Source organism: Formica exsecta, unplaced genomic scaffold (assembly GCF_003651465.1).
Source record: "Formica exsecta isolate Colony F162 unplaced genomic scaffold, ASM365146v1 scaffold49, whole genome shotgun sequence".
NCBI classification, from domain to species: domain Eukaryota; kingdom Metazoa; phylum Arthropoda; class Insecta; order Hymenoptera; family Formicidae; genus Formica; species Formica exsecta.
In genome coordinates this window covers 294,745-310,768 of record NW_021852138.1, presented here as the reverse complement: position 1 = coordinate 310,768, position 16,024 = coordinate 294,745, and the positions used below count along the sequence as shown (strand labels likewise).

Sequence of the window (16,024 nt, the reverse complement as noted above, 5' to 3'; positions counted from 1 at the left end):
GGCCCAGTGTCCGGACATAACTTGTCCCAGTGTCCGACCATAACTAGAAAATTAATATGCTGACGAGAAATATTGATATAAATAGATATTTAATGACAAAATACAATTCTAATTTAAATTGGTATTTATACTTAATGATATTTTATTTTTGTCAAAAATTATAAAAATAATTTGTTGCATAACCTGGAAACATAAAACAGAGCATTTAATTTACAAGCTAAATTTCTTAACAACAGTGAACACGCAGATAACAGACCGAATAATAATACATAATAATATAATTAGTTAAATAAAGTTTAATTTTTCTTTGACACTTTCTTAATGACTTTTTCTATTCACGTAAAATATTTTTTCTTCTATTTGTATCATTTTCAGCTTTCTCTGTTTTCTTTTCTTCAATTTCTTTAATTTTTTACAGTCTTTTTTGTTCTCTTTTTTTCTTTTTATCTTTTTTTATTATTATTTGCACATACGGCCGGCGAGTGAGACCACTGATATTTTTAATGTACCAGTCTCCGACCGCTCAAAAATATCGTTTTAATTGTGATTTTTATGATGAATTTCGTCAAAGAGAGTTTCTAATTAATTTTTGAAATTAGATATTCAATTATTTATTCACAAATATAATTAAATATCCAATTTTCATACTATTTAATTAGATGTTTACGCTTAACGAATTTGTTAACGATCGGCCATCATTTTGCCTAACCTTAGACACACGCTTATTTAATCAATTTCTTTTAATACAAAAATTTTAAATTAAGTTTATTTTTTTTCCCCAATTAATCGTCAAATGTTGGAGTTTTTTTTACAATAATTATTATTTTCATTCATAATTGTTCAAATAAATGGTAAATATTTTTTTCAATGTGGTCGGATATTGAGACATGTCCGGCCATTAGGACATTTACCTTACAGATCGTCTATGGTTTATGTTTATGTGTAGTGAGCGGGGAGAGGGTAAACCGAAAATCAAAATCAATTTCCGCGTCGAGATTGCTAAATATACATCCCATGGACCGAGATCCTTCATCCTTTGCGCAGCGTACAGGACAATTAAGTCGACGCCGCGCGATTCACGAAGCTCCGAGCTCCGAGCCGGGGGCGGCCCATGATTTATGCAGGGCAATAGTCGAAAACACACACACGGGAAGGCAACCTCCGGGATGCAGTGTATTCCTGTGTGTATATTGAACTTAGGCTACTACCTCTCTCCCTGCGCTCGGACCAGATTAGCTCGGTCATTGTGGCCGTGGCCCGCGCGCTCGCACAAACACAATCTGTCAAACCCCGGAGCTCCGGCAATCTCGAGCTAAGTGTGGACCCATACGTGTGAAAATTCGCCGAACAACCGACGGTGTATTCCGCGACCGCGTGAATCTCTCTCTATTAAATCCGACGTCGATTTTTGCGACGTCGCTTTTATATCTCCGGCAGTTCACCGAAAGGGCGACGAATCACGAAATGGTATTTTGTTCCGCCGCATTGCGAAAACTTAAATTCAATCATTGATCACGCACGACAATATAATTTCGATGGGTATATATAACTTTGGGACGGAAAAAAAAATTCAATCAGTACCGCTGGCCGATGTATTCTCGCGTAATTTCATTGGCTCGCACGAGGGTCATTGGTCTGATCAAACAGCCAGGCTTGCATTTCAAAGTGTCGCTACCGAATAAACCTTTTTTTTTCCCTCTCGCGACGAAACAATTACCATTGATTGGTCGTCGATTCATGAGTTAAATTGGGTTTACATTTTAAACACCGGTATAACGCAATAGAAATGAGCGAGAAATTGCTCTCTGAGCGACGCGTCCAAAAAAATTGAGAATCCAAAGAGAGAAATATTCGAAATACTTGTATATCACTTAAAGATGCGAAAGATCGTATATAATATTTTGAATGGAAAGTTCGAGATTTTTATTGGATATTTAAAAACAATAAAACAATCTGTAAAATTCTAACAATTTTGCCAATATTTAATATGTGTAACAAATATTAATTTTATCTCAATTTTTAAATTATTTTCTTTACTTTTCTGTTTCATTGAAAGAAGAAAAAATCTATTAAATTAGAAAAGTGAAAATTAAAAATATTGTAAAAGTCAATTTTGAAAATTATTTAATTTACTAAAATATAAATTGAAATCTCGCTTCTCTCACTCTTTTAGATAAGCTATTCGAGTAAGAGATACTTTTTATTTGACTTTGCTTCCTGCGGCAACGTACAAAGACAATTGTTTCCGTCGCAGGAAGACTATCAGCAGCCATTGCTTAGCAATTCTCAACTTTGTCTTCGAATACGCATGATTGCACAAAAACTCCTTTGTCCAAGCATCATCAGAGTAACAGTTCCCGCGAATGTATACATCACCTAGCGACAATCGTCGGCACATCAAAAGCGACGATTGTTTCACGTAAATTATAACCGGGAGAGAGCACTTGCCCGACTTCCCGGCGAACAAGTTCAATTAAGTCCACGCCTGGGAAGACGAAGAACGGCTTCCTACACACGACGAGGCCTTATCCTGCGTCACCATCAAACCCCATGAACTCACCCCAACCGTTGCGAGACTTAGAAAGAGACGAAACGTCTTGTAAGTGCAAAAGACTTTAATGTTACAGCTTTAGATAAAGAGAGAGACAAACATGTTGCTCCTTTTCTATTTTTTTACATACATAATACGAATTTATCGTACGCACAAGTCGATTAATTATAGAAAAGCAATTACTTTAAAAATTTCTAAGCTAATAAATATTTGATAACAATTGAATTACATAAAATTCAAAAGTCTGATAGATTACACACTCTGTGATACACTTAATTAATATTAAAATGATAATCTTCATATTAATCAAGATCTCACAAAAAGAAATGTGATAAAGTAAATTTAATATGTTCATTGATAGTTGGTGTTTAAGTCTTTTGAAAATATTGATGATACAAATATAATATTTCAATCCAGAGTTGATCCAATGTTTAAGACAATAAGATGGTAGAATCAATCATCCAGCAAGAATGGATCGAAGGGATAAGAAGGACGCCATGGGAGCCTTTGACGCTGATGATCCCGATGGCTTGATGATTCTCCTACGTACGGGATACCCAGGTCAGCCTGACGACTGGGCAACACGTGTCGGTTATGTCTATTATCGACAGATAGCGGGGTAACGAGCAGGCGAGATTTATCACCCTATGTTGCTACCCCTAGAGGAAACGGCACACGGATCGAGGGTGCGACGGGGTGCAAAGCGGTGAATTGGACTTACAGTTGAGTTGGCAGAGATAGAAGAGAGTTAAGCCTCGGCGGGGTTTTATATGGCCTCTTAATGTGTTCGCGCTCGTAAACGATTTTGTCAAAGAATGCCATATCAATTAACGCGAAAAAATATCAAGAAATTACTGTATAAATGAGATGTAAAGTCACGTTTATTTATGTAAAAAAAAAAAGACGTAACTTTATCATAACTTAATAAAGATTCTATAAATCTTATTTTTGTCGCTCTGTTGATAGAGATAGAGAATTATTTTATAAAAGATAGCCAACCACACACATTAATTATACGAAAAATAGATCTAAATGTGACATGCAAATCGCGACTTCACAAAAGTTCGCAACGTTTGCATTTCTTTTTTTTCTTTTGGTCGCAGTTTATTCCCGCTTGATGAAGAAACGAAAAAGGGCGAGCGGCGAAGATTCGTTCGCAAGTTGAAGGCGAGTAAATTTAAATGTCAAAATACGCGCTTTAACGGCACGGGTCGCAACAAAAGGTGTATCATATCTCTATTAACATAATGCGGGAAGGTGCTCTCGCGCGGGACCTGGCGAAACCCGTCAATCAAAAACCCGATCCTCGAGAAAAGGGCTAGTTAGCTTGGTCGCGCCCTTGCATCCGCGCGCTCGCGCCCTTGCTAAAAAATAACGTATGCGCCCGTTCTCGGTGCATGCCGCTTTTGTAGAAAAACTTTTTCGTCGCGCTTGTTACATTATATTCCACCGAGAGAGTCACTCGGGCACCTCGAACAACATGCGTCTCACGCACATCGCACGCTGCAGGTTTTCTCGCGACACTCGTAGGTCAACTTCAGGACCGTAATGTGAAAAATTGCGAGTGCGGTTTATTTTTCATGAACACAAAAAATATATATATATATATATATATATAATTTTTCTTACGTCGTGCAAAATGTTGGCGAAAATATTTTATACGAAAGTAGCAGAAATTTTCCGTAATCGGATCTTTTCTTCTCTTATCGAGAAACACGTAAAAATTTCGAGTTCACACTCGAGTCTAGATAATCAACCGCGAACACAAATAATATTATCCCGCGAAATAAAATTATACTCAAATCAGTAAATGTGTGACTCACAGGGTGCCGCGACGACGAATTACATGGTTGTTTTATGTTCTTCTTGACCAGCGTGTGTATATATTCGCATAGATGACCGCGACGGGGATCTTTTGATATCCTGACGCGTCAGACGTGTGACAGCTCGGACAATACCGGCGATCCCCGCGTCACTGATTGTCACTTGTTTCTTGTGCCATTTCTTTCCTTCTCTGTTCGATTTCAGCTACAAATCCTGCGCGCATTTTCTCCCCCTCTCTCTCTCTCTCTCTCTCTCTCTCTCTCTCTCTCGCTACATTCGCGATGCCTCTTTCTTCTATTTCAAATTCAAATACGGGAAATCGCAAGGCGGATCGTAACCCTACGCCTTGAGAACTGGCGATCCCGCTGACCATTCGGGTATCGATTTGAAATACCAAACTCTATGGATGCAGCAGGAGAAATGATCACGTTGCACCTAGGTTGCGCTAAGGGAGTTAATAAGAACGAGGAGGATAGAAGGAGATGGTAGGAAAAGGAGGAAGGAGGTGGAAGAGAGAGAGAGAGAGAAAGAGAGAGTATAATGTACCTCATTGTCGAATCACTTCCGGGGCTTGACCTCCAGTAACGCCCTAAAGACCAGTTCGCATGGACAATGTCTTGCGGATAATAGGCACCGATGTGCCCTATTGTAGGTCTAAAACGGCGGACGCGCGGATTGTCTAAAATACCTACTTCAAGATGGACCAGCGATTTAATATTATCGACAATATGCGATCCCTCGCGATTCTTGAGAAATCCCGTAAACGGGATCTACATTTTCAAAGCTGCAAATGAATTAATGGATTCCAGTAAGGAATCGAAAACGGAAACAAGGAATGTCAGTGTAATAATTATACTGAGCGAATAAGATTGATTTAACACACTTCTGATAATTTTGTTGTTTCCATTTTCGCGAAAATTATTAACTATGTAGGTTCTTTTTTATAATTTTTATATCTTTCTAATTTTGAATAATCAGAATTAATTAATAAAATGTTGATCTCTCAATAAGTTTGAGAGATGATATATCGATATGACAACGTCATATATTGTAACGATATGGAACCCTTGCGATTGACGATGGCACGTTTCTCATCGAGAATCACCATTAATATAATTTGTCAGTTGCATACGTCGGTAATAGCGAAGTTTTCCGACCGATTTGCCGAAAAAGTGCCCCGACGAGGCGCGTGCGGCTGCATCAATATGAAAAACAAGCGGCACTTCGGTCCTCCTTTTCTCCCACGTGGTCGCTCCGAAAGGCGAACGGTCTTCAATCCGAGTCAAGAAACCTCGAGAGGGGCAACCACGTGGAAAAAAAACCACCGTCGGTTTCAATATGAAAGACGAGGAAAAGTGAGAGGGAAAATACTGAAGAGCGGGAATACATGCGCGAATAGTCGAGAGAATAGCGGGAATCTCGTAGGCGTAAATTCAACATAAATCTCTCACACAAATGATCTTTAACATTCTCGGGAAAGAGGGAAAAAAAAAATTTTTAATATTTACAAATTTATATAATATAAAATTGACACGAAATTTATTCTCCAAAAATAATAATCTTTGAAATATATTTTTGTATTTTATCATTAACTTTATCAATCATGGCTTTAAACCACGTGCACATGATAATAATTCGCATTTAATATATTTATATATATATTTTATATGTTATATATATATATATATATATATATATATATATATGTGTGTGTATTAAAATATGGAATACTTTAATAACAACTTTAATTTTATGGAATAAAATAAATAAACTAAAAGTAGCAAAATTCACATATATACATTTGTATATAAAATATTTATTCAACACATTTAAATGCCTTAAGTTGTATGTGTGTGTTGGAGTTTATACAACGTATCCTATTGGAAGGAAAGGCGCAGATTTTTACATGTTCGGGCAATATATACGCGGAATCATTTTTCAAACGTGTCTGCCGAAACACGCCGACCGCCACGCAATAAACGCAACTCGGTTGATCATTTAACTTGGGTTCTCGAAATCATTCGGCAAATTGAAGCGCGAGCCCTCACACGCGAGGGGTCTCTCGGCCGAGTGAACTTAAGCCGTAGATTGGTTTAGTCGCCACGCAAGCACGCCGCAGGTTGGTCGTCCTGCGGATCACGCGTCACCGAACAGGATACATCGAGGAGAGAGAAGAGGGTCCCTTTTCCCCTCCTGGTCCCTCCTTTCCCGTCTATTTCCCGTTTTTTTTCTTCCTCTTGTATTTTGCCTCACCCTTTTCGACAGATTCGGAAAACGATGTAGGAATCTCGCGGCAGGTGATGTAATAGTGATACATCTAAACTTCCCGCGAATTCAAGTCCTGACAATAATCCAAGCCCCTTGCAGAGACAACTGTCTCTCTCTCTCTCTCTCTCTCTCTCTCTCTCTCTCTCTCTCTCTCTCTCTCTCTCTCTCTCTCTCTCTCTCTCTCTCTCTCTCTCTCTCTCTCTCTCTCTCTCTCTCTCTCTCTCTCTCTCTCTCTCTCTCTCTCTCTCTCTCTCTCTCTCTCTCTCTCTCTCTCTCTCTCTCTCTCTCTCTCTCTCTCTCTCTCTCTCTCTCTCTCTCTCTCTCTCTCTCTCTCTCTCTCAAAGTTCCCCTCACAGATACATCTCTCTCTCTCTCTCTCTCTCTCTCTCTCTCTCTCTCTCTCTCTCTCTCTCTCTCTCTCTCTCTGCTGTTGCAAATTTTTGAACAAAATTTTTACGTGACAAATATTTCTTCCATGAGCAAAAAATAAAAATTTGCTTTTATTTATTTTACGAAAATTATGAAAAATATGATATAAAATTATCTCATACAAAATTCAAAAGTTAGTAAAAAATGACAATAAATTTCTTAAAATATGTCATAATTTTTTGATATTTTTAGGGGGATATATTTTATTATCTTATATATATAATTATTTGTGTAAAATTAGATTGAAAATTGATTCAGAGCAATCTTTTACTCGTAGTTTGATAATCCCATAAAAACTTTCCGATCTATCGCGGGGAAATTTCGGAGAGGATAAACACCGAGGAAATTTGGGGCGAATTTCGGTTTCGTGGTCCTTGTTCTCCCCCCTCCATCCCCCCTCCCCCCTGTCGATCTCGCGCTTCGAGAACTTTAGCGCGTTTCCCGAAGGATGTGAGAAAAGGATTAGGATCGGGGAATCCTAACGTGCGAATCGAGCGGAAGGGAGCTTTTTTTGCTTCACCGGATTCTGGAAAAGGCTCGCGAGGCCCCAAGGATTCGTTACCGATATTGTCATGGAAATTTGATATCACAGGATATATCTTCCGTCTCGCTATGATTTTAATATTTCTGTATCTAAGAATTTTCTTAAGCAAAGCCTTTCTATTTCACATACTATATAAATCTTACAATCTTTATAAGTATCGTAATAAAATCGTATTTTATTCCGCAATATAATTTACTGCTCAAGATATAATTAATAATCGTGTTAAATAAATATTAATAATTCTGTTAAATAAATATTAATAATTTATGTTAAATTAATGTAGTATACCCCCTTTTAAAAAATCTGATAAAGAATGAAAGTCTGGATGATTTTGAAAACTTTCTTTCAGTTTAAGCATGGATCGACGTGGTTAATTGCGATCGACTCTCTCTCTCTCTCTCTCTCTTTCTTTCACGATGTCTTCTTCCCTCTCGCACGTTTACGCGCGTGGGGTTGATAGATCGGCCCGACGAAACGAAGGGGTAGTTTGGCTTTAATCGATCCTGTAATCGCCACTCCGACAGTTGGCTCCGGCTGCCTTTTTGTCGGCAGTTAGATGGATGGCGCCATTTACATTTTGTCAGTGCGACATGCGCTAACGCCGCCGCGCTATCATATCTATCACATCCCCCTCCCTTCTCACCCACTTCCCCCGTGGTCCAGTGCGCGATCAGTTTCCTACTGTCCAGACTTGGAAATCTCTTCTGACGCGCGTAGCAAATGTGGCAGGTCTCTGAAGGCCATATCAATCGATTATATGGAGAATTACAATCTAAAAAATTGACAATATTCCAACGATATAAGAGAGACAAACGCGCAAATAATTCGTAAGCGCTTATTACGCACGAATTATTTATCCGTCGAAGATTTGAACGAGCTGACTTTCCCGGATCCTGACTTCGAACACCGATTTTACGGTTGACTTGGGAATGTGCGTCCCAGCGTATGCACTTCCAACCCAAATTCCATATAGGAATCCGAAAATTTTCGGAGGAAGCGAAAGTGAAAGAGACTGTCCGAAGAGACGATCTCCAGTTGACAGATCTGTCAACGTGGATGACACCTTCGGCAAGAACGAATCGGCCAGGTGGCCGCTGTCGAAGCAAGGAGACGACTCTGTCTATATCTGCTCTCTCTTTCCTCTCTTCCCTTTTCCTTTACCGTTGCCGGCATCTGCCGGATAATACCCGGGATTATAGCAGTAGGATAGGAGGACCCACTGACATCGGGCTCGGACGCGGGATGAAACATTCCTGCGTCGAACTTCACAACCATAAACAGATCGATCATCTTTCAAACGGTTTGACGACAATCTAGAATCGAGATGATAATATCGGATAAGATTCATGCGTGTGAATCTTCGCGAATCTCGAAGAAAAAGAAAACCGTACAAATGCGTGTTACTGATGAGAAAAATCACAAATATTCAAAGACGAAAAAACTTTGTTGAATTTAATATTGTTGTGTATATTTCTCTTATATATATATATATGTATTTACACCAAAATATGGAAAATATATTTTAAAGCAGGTAACATATATAATGCTAAATCGTTTCCCAAATATATTTTTTATGAAATATTGCATAATATAAGCAAACTTTTGCTCTTCGTTAGAATCGGCAGAAAATCGAAAAAAAATGTATACCCACCGCTTTGATTGGTTCCGATAAAAAGTTTCATGGCAAGAGCGTTAACTACCTCTCGCAACATTGAGATCGCAGCAAACATCTTTCGCTTTGAAAAGTCAGTTTGAACTGATGGAGCACCGACCTATTCGCTTTACGATCGCCTCGACTACCTCCGCTCGAGAATTCGAAAGCGGGTGCGGAAACGATAAACGCATACGTATACCAATTGTACACACACATACACACTGCGAAAGTAGTATACGACTTACCTCCCACGCGTAACGGGGGTTGAAAGGCTCTCCTGCCCATTTGCCGAGGTACGGGCCGAATTTCTCGCCGCGAGGGATGTCCTTGCGTGCGCGAACGTACGGGCCATCGGGTGCCGAACCGCCGATCTCGATCGCTGGGATCGGTGACACCCATTCGCGACTCGAGTGATCCTTGGGCTCCTGCTTTATCTCTTGCTTTATCTCCTGCTTCATCTCCTGCTTCATGTCCTCTACGCAGACGAACGTCAGGGTGTGTTTATCGATATATTTCTGTTAAGAAACGGAGAATCCCGAAAAGACTGCGTGTGATTGCAAGAATTAAAAATCCAAAGAATAGAAACTTGATTATAGCATTAGTACTTGGATGCACGAATTTAACAAATTCTCAATATTTTTTTTTATATGTAACCGACAGTATAGTAAAGTAAGCGTCATAAAGATACCAAGATTTCTACTCTGAAAAAATCTAGAAAATCTGGAATTCGTTTTTACCCTGAAAATCAGAGGATTCTGGTGGAGTTTTATTGAAACTTTGGATTTTTTTTTAAATCTTTTTTTTTTATAATGTTGCTCTTCGCGAGCGATTTACCGATTGGTCGAATTAGCATTAAATAATGATATTGCTCTTGTCCAAATTGACTTTACGATTAATATATAAATTGATATTAAATACTAGAAAAAATACCACTGTATTTTATTCAGCAGTTAAATATTTATTTTGAAATATATTTATGAGAATTTTGAATAATGTATTTAAAATGTATTATAAAATATATAATATTATCTAGTTTATATATTTTTAATGTCTTAGCAAAACACTAAATATGTAATATATAATTTTTATTGTAATTCTTGATGATTAAAAACTGAAAATGTTATGCAAAATGCAAAAATGCTTATTTGATGAAGGCCGTTCTTTCAGTTACTTTTTTAAATCTAACATTTATCAAACTCAAGTAGCTCTTTATTTTATTTTATTTTATTTATTTATTTATTTTTTTTTTTTCAACCTTTTTGACCAACCCGTCGTAATCGCGGTGAGACGCTCAACTTGTATAGCTCTTTTTTTTTTTTTTTTTTTTTTTTTTTTTTTTTTTTTTTTTTTTTTTTTTGGTCGAGAGAATTTAAAAGAATGCTCATGATAAAAAAAAACTTATTTTAAAAAATTTCATCTAAAAATTCTGTAATATTTTACCTGGAATTTAGAACAAAAATATCTAAAAGATGGGGAAATTCTGAGAAATTTTTTTCACACACGCAAGATTTGATTGGACACTCTTTGAAAACTGCACTCTCGAAGAACAGCAAGACTCACGATACTCGCTGCTGTAATCCCGCGATCTCGAGTATTCTTTCCGCGCGTTCGTCTCGCCGTAGTCCCAGGACGATTTTCTCTCCTCCTTAAAAAACGTCAACGGCGGATGCTTCTTCGCGACATGGCGCTGTCGTAATTCCATCCCTGGCGAATAGCCGCGCCGCTGATAGGCGGTAGTCCACGATTGCTGATTGTAATCCTGAGACACCTCATGCGCGCCGCCAGGGGCTTGAAGGGATCTCGGGTCTCTGTAAACGGGATTGTTGTTGCTGCTGCTGTTGCTGCTCGTGCGAGTCGATCCGTTCTCCTCCATGTCTGCGTTCTCGTTGCTGCCACCCCCGCCTGTCGCCCCCGACGTCGCCTCGCCTTCGTCGCTGCTTCCTGGGAAGAAGAAAATATCGAGATTGATAAATCTTGAATAAATGTCCAAGAGGACAAAAAAATTAATTTTTTTATATTTATTTTTTTTTTTAATTTATTTGTAATAATACCGTGTGTTTCTGTGATTACAAAAAATATTGTAAATTTATTTTACTTTTGACATTTTTTAGTTTTATATTCAATCTCTGAAATTAAAAATAGAAAAATTAGACTAAACAATAGTTTCTATCAACAATGACATTAGTCAATTCCAGAGATGAGATAAATAATTTTTTTTAATAAATAATTATTAGATAAGTAATATTAAATAAATATTAGACAAATAATTATTTTTTTAATCAATTATTTTTGATCTCTGTAACTATAATTTGTCCTCATTTCGTGAAAACTCTCACGTATCGATTACTTGAAAGATGCGGATCGGCATTTTAAACGTTTATTGCACATTCAGTAACACATTATACGTCATTTGCGAAAGTTCTATTTCTACTGGAAGAATCTACACACATAGAACGCGTTGATGAGAGACGATTTTCCGGAACGTGACGTATTGATTGGTCTTGATTTCTGAGAAAGCGGCAGCTCGCTGTGTTCCCGCGATAAAGTATCACGCGGTTCGTGATATTAAACCCAAGTACGAGCGTTTTGTTGCGGGAAAGGTCGTGGCTTCGTGTAAACTTTGCGTCTCAATGAAGGTCGAAAAATTATGAATGGTCTCACACGAGAGGTGCGATAAATTTATTCCGCGATTCTCTCTTTCTCTCTCTTTCTTTCTCTCGCTCTCTTTATAACTTGACGAAATCCTAGACACACAAGGACAAGTGCCAATTGGCATACGCTATCTGCGGTACGTTTCTTCGACGCAGCTGCCGCACGCATGCAGTGACACCCAAGCCGAGGATGTTTGCCGTGATAAGGATTTTATTGTCCTCTCTTGTCGGCTGTTCTTGTGATGCGCCGTGACGTCATCCAGCGCGAGACATTCTCGCGAAACAGTACCCATCGTATCTGTATTGTCAAATAACTTTGCGATTATCGCGTCGAACTCTAGACAAGGGTATGCGAATGTAATAAAAGACGATTTTATTATTTAAAAATATCTATTATATTTCAAATTCAATTAATGTCGCGCACAAACATTTCCATGAAGAATATTAAATCTATATTTCTAGCATCAATCATCCATTGTCTATAAGTCTATATTATCGTGGCAATTATTTTATATATTATTCTTCGAAGCAATAAAAAAATATCGCGTGAATCTGGTTTTGTTTGTACAACTCGCTCTAGCCGGCCCTTTTTAATGGCCCGTCTTATCTCCGAATCGAAAGATATCCACGCGTTGTATCGACTATCTAAAAACAAACTGTAAACTTTACGCGCGTCCTCGAGTCAGCGAAGATTGAGAGAGAGAGTCCTCTGCAAATAGCGGGAGTTCCGTGTGAATCGGCGACTAAGCAAATGATCGTTTTAGCGACGAGCTGGCAGGTGTATCAAATAGGTAGATAAATCGTCGACGAGAGAGACGGAGGGAAGAAAAAGAGAAGGAAGTACTATAATTTTACAATCAAAATTTTCTCACGATTAATTCGAGAAAAATATCGCAAATTAAATTAATTTTTTCGCGTCGCGCATCTTGCTGTCAAAAACTTAATTGAAGCGAAAAAAGTAGAGACGAAAAATATCTTTTTCTTTGACACGGTTGGACTATGTACGATTCTTATACGGCAATAAAATGTTAAAAATATCAATTTTACGATGCCGGCTTCAATTCCATTCTAATCGAGAGAGTAAACAAAGACTTAAGGATCCCCGTCGATTGACGTCGGTGCGGTAAGTCGTAAAAGAAAACGGTGATCCTGCAAGGCGTGCTAGTCGACACGAAGCTCAAAGAGACAGGATGTCTACGAGTGGCGATATCGATACGTCACGGCTAATAGAAGGAAATAAATCGCTGATAGTCATTTAGTATAGACACTCTGATTCCTAAAATGCAAATTATTCTATAACTCGTATCAAACTATTTGTGTGAATAATTACATCACAATTATGTAAACGAGAGTAATTTAAAAACAAAAATAAAAAATAAAGCAGTGTTAATAAAATTCTACATATTTATCATAATTACTCCAGAAAATTTTTATATATAAAGATCTCTGCAAATTAATGATTTTTTATATAATATTATACTTTAAAAAAAAATTTTTAAAGATTTATATATACATTTAAAAAGAAAGAGAAATAAAGGCTATTAATAGAAAAGCGATAATAATAAAAATAGTTGCGGGCAATTGCATACAGTATTGTTATCCCAAATTTGGATCTAAATCCGAGCAGAACAAACACGATTCAGCGGACATTCGCTCGCGGACGGAGATGATCGTAAAGAAGAGACTTGATCGCGCGAGGGTACGTCGGATACTCCACTCCAGATCCTCTCTCGCGCGGTAGAGTCGATATGATACAACAACAATATTTGGGAAAGCCCTCGAAAGCCCAGGGGTCTTTGACTCCTGTGGGATACAAGTGCCGGGAGTATTTTCTCCCTTGACAGAGAGAAGTATGAGTATACTTGTTGAGCCATGCGTGACATTATCCGCGATGATAGCGAGGCTCAAGAGGCTCTATGGATGATTAGAGCAAAGTGCCGCTCTAGTACAACGCTTAGTGTATCCGACGCAAATTAATCGTGGGAAGAATTTCTTTCTCTTTTTTTTTTTACATATGTATATCGATCGCGCGAGGAATTTCCCCGTGGACGCTCGAGAGACTCGATTATCCGTAACAGATTTAATCCCGATAGGGGCACAATAAGAGACGTCAATCTCTGCTCTAGGTTTATGAAGTTTTATACCCGTCTCTTGTAACATCGAGAAATAATTTTCTCTCACACTATCCAAGAGAGAGGAGAATTTTTATTATCGAGTCTGCGAGTAGAATATCACGGACGCTATACGCGCCATTTTATATAAATATAAATTACGATAAGTAATAATTACAATATTATTAGTGGCTGATGAAAATTATATTCTATCAGTTCAGCGCCATGCTGTTTGAAATAATAATAAGTGTTTATATGTCCATGCGGCGATTGAAGTAGTTAGCGAGTTATAAAGCAAATGACTCTTTTGCATCGCACGGGCCTATTGTGTCGATCGATGATTGATGCGCGTGTGCGATTCACCTCGTGAATTCATCCATCGATTGCCTCTAGTGTAGCTGAAGCTGCACGCGTCGAATGTATACACAATTGACGTTTCGCGATCGAAGGGCTTAACGAACGATCGAGCAAATGATGGATTAATCTACCATTAAGTAGACAAACGCGCGCGCGTCAAAATATCGTCAAATGAATTTTGAATAAGACTAAATGGCAAAACTTATACAAATTTTTCTCTTAAATCGCTCTCTTTTCTGAGATATATCCAAGTCAAATTTTTTTTCTACTTTCGATCAATTTTTAATCTAACATAATTTACTTTGATACTTTAAACAGACTGATCACTCTCTTTTCAAACTTTTTAATCTATAATTTTGCCCTCTAATAAGGAAAACTGTTCGTTTACTGCCTATTTAAAGTGCAAAAGAAACATTCAAATTTTAAATTGATTATAAATTGCATTTATATAAATGTATAAGTTAAAAATTTTAATAAGTAATAAAATATTATTACCTATTAAAATTTAGAATCTAGAATTCATAAACATGAGAGTGAGCACTGTAAAAAAGATTGACTTTTTTGCAGACACACTGTCTCAATTTTCGGACAAAATGCTCTCTGAATTTCCAGACGCACTTCAATTTTCAGAAAAAAGACTCTGATGATTAAGACAGATCGTCCGAAATTTCGTTAGAGTAATTATTATTCTCTCGCATATTTTGTCATAATTAATTTTTTTTTAACTATGTTATTCTTGAAAAAGTTCAGAATAATGCATCTCGAATGTCCATGAAGTAGGGCTATTCGAGGAGACGCGAGCGCGCGCGCATGAACTTCCGGAAAAGATAATTAAGCAAATTGGCGACTACAGAGATGTCGGAAGGAGCGATTGCACCGCGCGGCGTTACCGCGTTGCTTTGACCGCACAGGACATCCTGGCGATACGAGGATCCTTTGGAGAACACAGGACATGCTTAATTTGCTGCGTCTGCGGGCAGAGTAAAAGCTCCCAAAGCTCCGTTGCGGATAACGCGATTAAAGACGCAATCTCGCTGACAATATCAGATCTCCCTATCAGACCGAAGGGGGCGCGGATAGAGGCGATAGAGGTTAATTAGAAAAGCGACGGAATTCTGCGGCCAGGAGCAGTATCGTGAAACGTCGATAACATTATCAGCGTGTCACGGAATTGCCGAGGTCCGAGGCAGGCCAAATTGGACGAAAAGATCGAATCTCCGGCTTCCGGACAGACTGCGGTCAAGCTTCCTCGATGTTTGCGCGGAATCGAGGATACCCTCGCTTCAAACACGACACTTATGGAAATACTGAGCTCGTAATGACAGCGACGAACAATGCTTTGAAAGCCGAACGCATCAATTTTACTTCAAGCCTATCTTAATAAAGTCAACGTCGTCTTATTTACGTAGCAGATGAGAGCAGATGGCCAATCTTTAAATTGTCCCATTTACTTAAACCGTAGCAAACTGTCGATGAAATTAGACTAAAATGTGCGATTTATCTAAGTAAAACTTGACGCAGAGCAGATTTAATTTTACAAGTATACATCTTAATTTGATAAGAATTCGTTCAATCAAGATTTGGTTTGATTGCCATATCGTATATCAAAAATTTTGTCTTATCAATTCGTTTAGT

The 16,024-nt window shown here is 38.1% G+C and overlaps 1 protein-coding gene across 1 annotated transcript in view; it reads right to left on the bottom strand.

Annotated features, from left to right (window-relative positions):
* Positions 1-16,024, bottom strand: part of LOC115241463 (histone-lysine N-methyltransferase MECOM-like) — a 61,401-nt gene that overhangs the window by 37,222 nt on the left and 8,155 nt on the right. Inside the window, exons 2-3 of the mRNA XM_029817227.1 lie at positions 10,831-11,211; positions 9,516-9,745 (exon numbers count right to left, since the gene is read on the bottom strand). Coding sequence (XP_029673087.1) covers positions 9,516-9,745; positions 10,831-11,211 — 611 coding nt within the window. The remainder of the gene's footprint in view (positions 1-9,515; positions 9,746-10,830; positions 11,212-16,024) is intronic.